Source organism: Camelina sativa, chromosome 11 (assembly GCF_030686135.1).
Source record: "Camelina sativa cultivar CO46 ecotype springtype chromosome 11, ASM3068613v1".
Classification (NCBI taxonomy): domain Eukaryota; kingdom Viridiplantae; phylum Streptophyta; class Magnoliopsida; order Brassicales; family Brassicaceae; genus Camelina; species Camelina sativa.
Genome location: NC_141890.1, coordinates 18,710,056 through 18,717,532, shown reverse-complemented (window position 1 = coordinate 18,717,532; position 7,477 = coordinate 18,710,056). Strand labels below are relative to the sequence as shown.

The 7,477-nt window shown below is 29.2% G+C and overlaps 2 protein-coding genes across 2 annotated transcripts; one reads left to right on the top strand and one right to left on the bottom strand.

The window, feature by feature from the left end:
• Nucleotides 1–890: 890 nt before the first annotated feature.
• LOC104723864 (heavy metal-associated isoprenylated plant protein 18-like) lies at nt 891–2,776 on the top strand. The gene is made up of 5 exons (XM_019232176.2): nt 891–1,211; nt 1,325–1,410; nt 1,836–2,088; nt 2,203–2,285; nt 2,371–2,776. Exons 1-5 carry the CDS (start codon nt 1,168–1,170, stop codon nt 2,643–2,645), a joined length of 741 nt encoding a protein of 246 aa, XP_019087721.2. The 5' UTR covers nt 891–1,167; the 3' UTR covers nt 2,646–2,776.
• A 510-nt stretch (nt 2,777–3,286) lies between these two features.
• On the bottom strand, nt 3,287–3,830 carry RTFL12 (ROTUNDIFOLIA like 12). The gene has a single exon (XM_087476530.1). The coding sequence runs from the start codon at nt 3,733–3,735 to the stop codon at nt 3,580–3,582; it is 156 nt and encodes a 51-aa protein (XP_087332656.1). The 5' UTR covers nt 3,736–3,830; the 3' UTR covers nt 3,287–3,579.
• Nucleotides 3,831–7,477: the final 3,647 nt, after the last annotated feature.

The following is a 7,477-nucleotide window of genomic DNA, read 5'->3' as shown; positions in this document are numbered from 1 at the left end:
TATTATTATTATTATTTATTATTAAAAAAAAAAAGTTGGGTCGTTTCAAGAAAAACCCTTTTCATCCAATAAATCTTTCATGTATTGTTTCTCCAATACTTATATGTAGTCTTATTTTTACAGATGTCATATATATATTTCACAAATCTAACATGTTTTTAGAGATATGAAAGTAAATAAAAAGATAATAAAGGTACTATTTCTTTTTGACTTAAGAAAACCATATAAATAAATTAAAAAGGTTTATTTCAGAGAAAGAAAAATGAAATGGAAATTTTGAGATTTTAAAATAAAATTTATTAATAGGAAAGAAACATATTTATTTATTTCCCTAAATTATGATTAAATTTTTACATACAAACAAATAAAAAATATAGAAAAATATATGTTTTCTTACATCTGTATTAAGGAAAATTTTGTGTAATCTTTTTAAGAAAATATTTTCTATATAAGTCCAATGTAAATTATTATCTTTCTTCTAGAAAAAAAAACGTTGGTCAATAAAAATTAGTTCTTTATCTTTAAAATTATCTTCTCTTATTTATTAAAAATTTAGGCTGACTTCAACAACTAATATACTTTCTTAGAGTTAGATAGCCATGAATTTTTTCTCAAAGCAGTCATGAAGAAATATTCCTGAAAAGTAGAATGACATAATAATTTTATTTCTTAATATCTATGTAAATTAAATAACAGTTGTGTCTTTTAATCTGACATGTTTTAAATGATATGAAAGTAAATAAAAAGATGATAAAAGTACTATTTCTTTTTTACTTAAGAATACCATAGAAATAAATAACATGAGTTATTTTAGAAAAGAAAAATTAAATGTGACTATTTGAGATTCAAAATTTAATATATATTAATAGGAAAGCCACATTTTTATTTTCCCCCTAAATTATGATTAAATTGTTAGATACAAACAAATAAGAAAATCTAGAAAAGTATCTGTTTTTCTTACATCTGTATTAAGGCAAATTTTTGTGAAATCTTTTAAGGAAAATATTTTCTATATAAGTTCTATGTATATTTTTATCTTTCTGCTAGGAAAAACAAATTGATCAACAAAAATTTTCTTCTCTTATTTCTTAAGTGTTTACTTTCTTACAAATTTAGTCTGAGATAATTCTAAAACAATTAATATATTTTATTTAGAGTTAGATAGCCATGGGTTGTTTGCCAAAGCGGTCACGACGGAATATTCCTGAAAAGTAGAATGACATAATAGTTTTAATTTCTTCATATCTATGTAAATTAAATAAGAGTTGTGTCTTTTATATGTTCTTATGATGCTATTTGTTTTCTCTTTTGAAAATATGTTCAGCAATACAACTGACGCCGAGTTGAAGGTTTGGATGCATTGTGAAAACTGCGTAAAAAATGTCAAAAGAGCTATTTCCAAATTCGAAGGCAAGCAAAATATATATATATGTTATAGATCTATAGTTCATATTCCCAATATACTATATAGATCATATTTGTGATACAAATTATATATTTCGCTTTTGCATTGAATTAAATATTTTTGAATACTTTGTATTTTTATATTTTGGTGTAATTGATAATTTTAAACTATCTTTTTGGTTTTATTTTTTCTCAGAAAATAAGTGTTTTTGCTGATTTTTTAATCTATTTTTAATGTTTAACATATTATATATTTAAATTTCTTAAAAAAATTATGAGTTAATGGAATTGTAGGAAAAATTTAAAATATCATGATGAAAAATGGTCACAAAGCTTTGGATATTTTTATCTTTGGACCGATCACATATATTATTAAGGATAACGTACTAATTATGTTATAATAATAAATTTAAATTATATGTGATTTCTAGGAGTTGAAGCATGTACAACAGATATGGTTAATCAAAAAGTTATGGTTAGTGGTAATTTTAATTTGGAGGAGCTATTGAAAGCTCTCAAGAAAAAAACTGGCAAAAAGGCAGAAATCTTAAAGGTGAATGAGAAAGGTGATATGGTTGAGAAAGAAGATGATGAACCTGAAATAGTTCAGGAAGACAATGAGGAAGATGAGATAATTACAGAGAATCATGAAGAACAGAAAAAAACTGATAAACCTCAAACAAGGTGTATCACTTTACTTCTCGCTAGTTAATAGTTTTGATTAATTACGAAAGTTCCAAAAAACTATTTTCTTAGGATATTACATGTGTTCTAACTCTTCATGCTTTTTTTTTATAGTACAACAGAAGTCGAAATTCATATGGCATTTCTATGTGAGAAGTTTGAGGTAGACGTCGGAAAAGTTATTTCTAAATTTGAAGGTAATTACTTATATTTATATTAATGAAATAAGAAATATAACAAAATGTGTATTGTATTCATTTCTTTTGAATCATGTATGAATAGGAGTCAAAACATGTGCAGTCGATATAGAAAATCAAAAAGTTATAATCACGGGTGATTTTGATAAGGAAAAATTATTGAACAAACTTAAGAAAAAAATGCGTAAAAGGATAAACAAAATGGAGCAGAAGAAAAAGGACAAAGAACCTATAAAGAAAGATGAAAAAGTTGAAATGGATAGAGATATTTATATCAACCCAAGTAGTGCTGATGAAAAAGAGATGTCCAGATATATGATGTTTAGTGATGAAAATCCTAATGCATGTTCTATTTCGTAATGAAATATAGTCAAACTAATATCTATCATGAGAAACTTGATATGATAATGGATTGTATTTATTTGGTGATACTTTGTTATTTTCTTTACCTTGAAGTAATATAATGGAGAAAAATAATAGTTTGGTTTTAATTTCCCGTTTTAGTATAACCTTTATCTTTTAAATGCATTCAGTTAATATCATTTTTAGTTAATAATTTGAAAAAATATTAATAAAAGATCTACTTTCGTCCTAGAACTCGATTTCAGTAACTTTTAGTTGTTAAGATTTCAATTCAAGTTTCAATTAGACGAAGACTGTCCCCACATATAAATCAAGTTCAACTCCAACTCCGTTAGTAAATGATTTGTAAAAGATCCCAAAACTTAATCCATGCAGCTTGACAAGTTTGATATAATTACTGGGTTGGCTGAAATATTTTATCTTTGAAAAAGAGATATCTGCTTTAGCCAAAACCTGAAGCTTCTTACGAACTAAAAGAACTTGTTTGTAGATTAGTTATCACACTAAAAGAACTTGAATCCAATAGACGATATCATATCACAGACCAATCTGAGTGCTTGGACTTGGAGAGTTGGAGTCTTCCCTTTTTTGGCTTTAGTGATCCTACTACTTCTTTATCTTTCTTAACGATGATAATATGATACTAAAAAAAATTCGTTATCTTACTAGTACAATGATTAATGACATAGAAAATTAGACATCGAGTATAAAAAAGAGGTTCATATGTTATTCACAGTATGTGCAAAGGCCCAAAAGGGCCCAATCTTTAAAATCTTTCTCAAATCACAAAAGATTCTCCAACGATTCTAAAAGCAAAAGAACCATAAAAATAAGAAAAAAAACAAAAAATTGTAGATGGCACTGCACATTCTTCTGATTTCTACTTCTTTGGTCAGTTCCGAGTATCATGATTCGGACAGAGATTATCGTCCTAATCAGGAATAGAGTGGTCGTGCCAACAAAGCAGCATAGAGACACATCGCCGAAGGATGTAAAGCCGAGTTCGTTGCTGCTTAGCCATTAGTAAGCACCGATCTCTGAAGCTGGTTTTCCGGTTCGGTTTAGTCTGAGCACAAGGATTGGACATATAAGTGAGAGAGAGAGAGAGAGAGAGAGCAAGATCGATTCTTTTTTTTTTCTGGAGGATGTGAAGAGAGAAGGAATTGGAGAATTGAAGATGAGTGAGTGACGTGAAGAGTATTTATAGGAAAAGAGCGTGTGTGTGTGATGATGAAGTCGGACGCGGCTGCTACGTACGTGGTCCTACGGCTTTTGTTGTTTCTGCGAATCTCATCTTTTTCTTCTTTATCCAACACGTTTTTTTTTTTAGTATTCGTTGCTTATGACATTATTGCCCTTCTAATGTTTTCTTTTGATTTTGTTATTAGAGGTGCACACGAATACAAATTTTAAAATTTTATTATAACTAGGTTTTATTATTGCCCTTAGTCATCTTTTTATATATTTTAATAAAAATTATATATAATTAATTACGATAATAAAATATTATCTTATAAAAAAAATTAAAATTAGTACTAAGAAAAAGAATTAAATTTCAGATACACAATCTTTTAAAATATAAAAATCAGTTATGTTATAAAATCAAATCTGATAAAAAAAAATCAAAATTTTAACTTGACGTCCAGGCGAGGCAAATCAAACTGATGACCTTACATATCCTAAACCATTTTCTTTGACCATCAGAAAAACGAAACAATTTTATAATCATGAATTTAACTCGTTTTCATATTTAATTGATCGCTACCACCTATGTTTTCGTGTTTTTTATTCAATGTTTTCTTATTCTTCATATTCTTTCTTGTCATTTTCATTGTCAAATTTTGTGTTAATTGTCATCGTAACTTTTACCGTTTGGTTCTTCGTTATACTCTTTTTCTTCTTCTTCCTCGTCAACTTCTTCACATTCTTCCACTAAAAAACCTTTTTTTAGACTACCACACAACTTATTAACCCATCAAACTCCAAAAACAAAATCATTTCTTCTCATAAAATTTGTGAAATTCATGATTATCAGCATAGTCAACACATGCACCCAATTATTGACAATTTTATCCATATACTTATTTAGTTTTAGATCCACGCGTTTAGAAACTTCTCAAACTAAAATCCTTACTTGGTTTATACTATTTTAAAAACATAATAAAATATACTAATAATTATTTATTTAATATGAATCATATGATATATAGAAATATGAGTACACTATAAGAACATATTAATTATAAATAAATAATACCAATTATATTATATCATCAAATAATATCAACCGTATCATATTATCAAATAACTATAACCGTATATAACAGTAACCGCTTGAACCGTATCCGTATTTAAACGTAACCGTTTAACCGTTTGTTAAACGGTTCTGGTTAAGGTTACAAAAATTTCTAACCATAACCGATAGTTAATAAACCTTAACCGTGACAACCGTAACCCTGGTCATGCCTATGTCTAGCTAATAAAACATGTGTGTTTGTCGTCCATCTTTTTTCTTTAAACCTCAAAATTTGACTCAAATATCAAATTAAGGTCTTGCGATGTCAATTCTTCTTCCTTAGACCCAAAAATAAAAAATTAATGAAAGAATATCAACTCATCTCTAAAATCATACACAAAAATATGTTTTACAGCTCATAAGAAATAAAAAGAACAAATGTAGATAAATAAGATAATTTATGTTTTGCATCAATATTTATAATATTTTAAACTTTTAAAAGGTTTCGAAATATAAAATTTGAACCTTTTAAAATTTTTCAATATTTATAATATTTTAAACTTTTAAAATTTAAAACTTATAATATTTAAAAACTTTTTAAAAGCTAAGAACTTTTAAAAGTTTCAATATTTATAATATTTAAACTTTTAAAAATTTTAAATATTATAATATTTTTTTGAAAATGTTTAAAGTTTTAATTTGATCAAATAAAAAACCAGATCAAACCAAATAAAACTTTTAAACTTGGACGCCTGATAAATCAAGCTTTCCTGCTCATTCGTTGTTGGAAGCATATTAATCTTATTTATACTGGTTCTGAACCATTGTCTAAAAAATTTCTAGCCGATGTGGGATATTGTGCTTAGTTCTTTGATTTCCATAAATTTAAAAAATTTCTTTTTTCTAAAAAATTCTGTAAATTTAAAAAATGTTAATGAATGACATGTCAAATCCTGATAGGTTGTTTAAAATAATTCTTTATATAGAAAATTCTGGAAATTGTATAAAATGTTAATAAGTGATATGTCAAATTTCTATTGGTTTTTTAAAATCCTATTTGGATGGCCTTAGGAGCTTATAGCTCCTACTTTTTATTAGTATAGATTTACATTTTTTTTAGTTAAAAGATATTCGATTTATAAAAATATAATGCCCAATGGGCTATTTCCGGAGTAGGCCCATATAGAAATCCCAAAGGGTCCAACTCATTTACATCAAACCGAACTAAACCGTTGGAAAACAAAACCGATCGGGTTCACATACCAAACTAAACCGTGGTCCGTGAAACCCTAATCTACAAACGAAAAACTCGTTGCAGCCGCCGTCCACTTATGCGGATGCTCAACCGGAATAGGACCTCCGGTGAGCCTGGACGACGGTAACCGAACAGAGATGGTGATCCAAGATCCGTAGCCATCCTGCCACTGTAGAACCGTTTTGAGAAGGAGGAAGAGATCCGATATGTCCTTCGTCGTGGAGGTTTCGTGCTCAGTCGTGAGAGAGAGAGAGGCAGTAGGAAGTAGATAAGAAGACCTTCGACGGTGGCTTAGCTTCCCCGGATTGGAGACTATCTCCCCTATCATAACTGATCCCGTGAAACCTCCAGAATCTGCAGTCTTCATATCTATCTACCTTCTTCTCTCGTTCCTCGCCATAAATCTCCCTCTTCCACTCCGCATAGCTACACCTCCGGTAGAGCTCTTACCATTGGCGTCTCGCAGATTCTTCTCCTCTCCACTACTCCCTTGATTTCATCCAACAGCTTTGCCGGAAAGATGCAATGAGTCACGAATGAAGAACCATGGGCCGCGGGGTCCTCACCGTCACCGGAATTGACAAATGACCCAATGTCAGTGCACGGATTGTGAAAAAGAGTTTAAGAGATAAAAAATCGCCGCGCGTGAGATCCACTCGCACGATTTTCTGTGTCAACTTTTATATATTTTACATTTTAACGATTCTAAATGATGATATGAGTAAACATAAAATGTCAGTTTCACATATAACTGGAAAACATCAATATTTTCAAAGTAACAAAATAACAACAATATCTTATCTTGACGAATCGAATGAATTATTCTATATAATAAGTAAAAGAGAAGATGAGGACTTCTTGATTCGAATCGAGTGGATCCAATCTTGTTATACTACTCTCCATGTATTATTCTAAAGGTTCTAGAATCAAGCCATGACATACTTACTTATTTGACTCTTCTACCTTATGAAGCGCAGACTTTGGACCATATAATATACATATAGCAATTTGTCTTATTTTGCGTTATCGATATCACTACGTACTTTTTTCTCCCTTTTAGTGCATGCATTAGAATCTTCCCATAACTTTTGAATATCACAAGGGCATATTCAGTATATTTTTCTTTATAATTTAGAGGTATGGTTTTCTTATCGGCGAAGTGATAAAATCAAGGGACTCCGAAAAGCCACTAGAGAGAGTTAAAAGCGTGTAGCCGTGTAAAAGAGATATTATTAATCCACTAGCAAAATACTTATTGTACTAGTAAGTAGTAAGAGTGGCCCTCTTCAAACAACAGATAGCCACGTCTCCTAACTTTTGTCTGAATGTTATTCTTTT

Coding starts and splice junctions, on each gene's coding strand:
- LOC104723864 (XM_019232176.2), top strand. CDS start 1,168: ATGGGTTGTTTGCCAAAGCGGTCACGACGGAATATTCCTGAAAA. Junction 1,212..1,324: donor CGACGGAATATTCCTGAAAA/GTAGAATGACAT, acceptor AAATATGTTCAG/CAATACAACTGACGCCGAGT. Junction 1,411..1,835: donor AGCTATTTCCAAATTCGAAG/GCAAGCAAAATA, acceptor TGTGATTTCTAG/GAGTTGAAGCATGTACAACA.
- RTFL12 (XM_087476530.1), bottom strand. CDS start 3,735: ATGTCCAATCCTTGTGCTCAGACTAAACCGAACCGGAAAACCAGCTTC.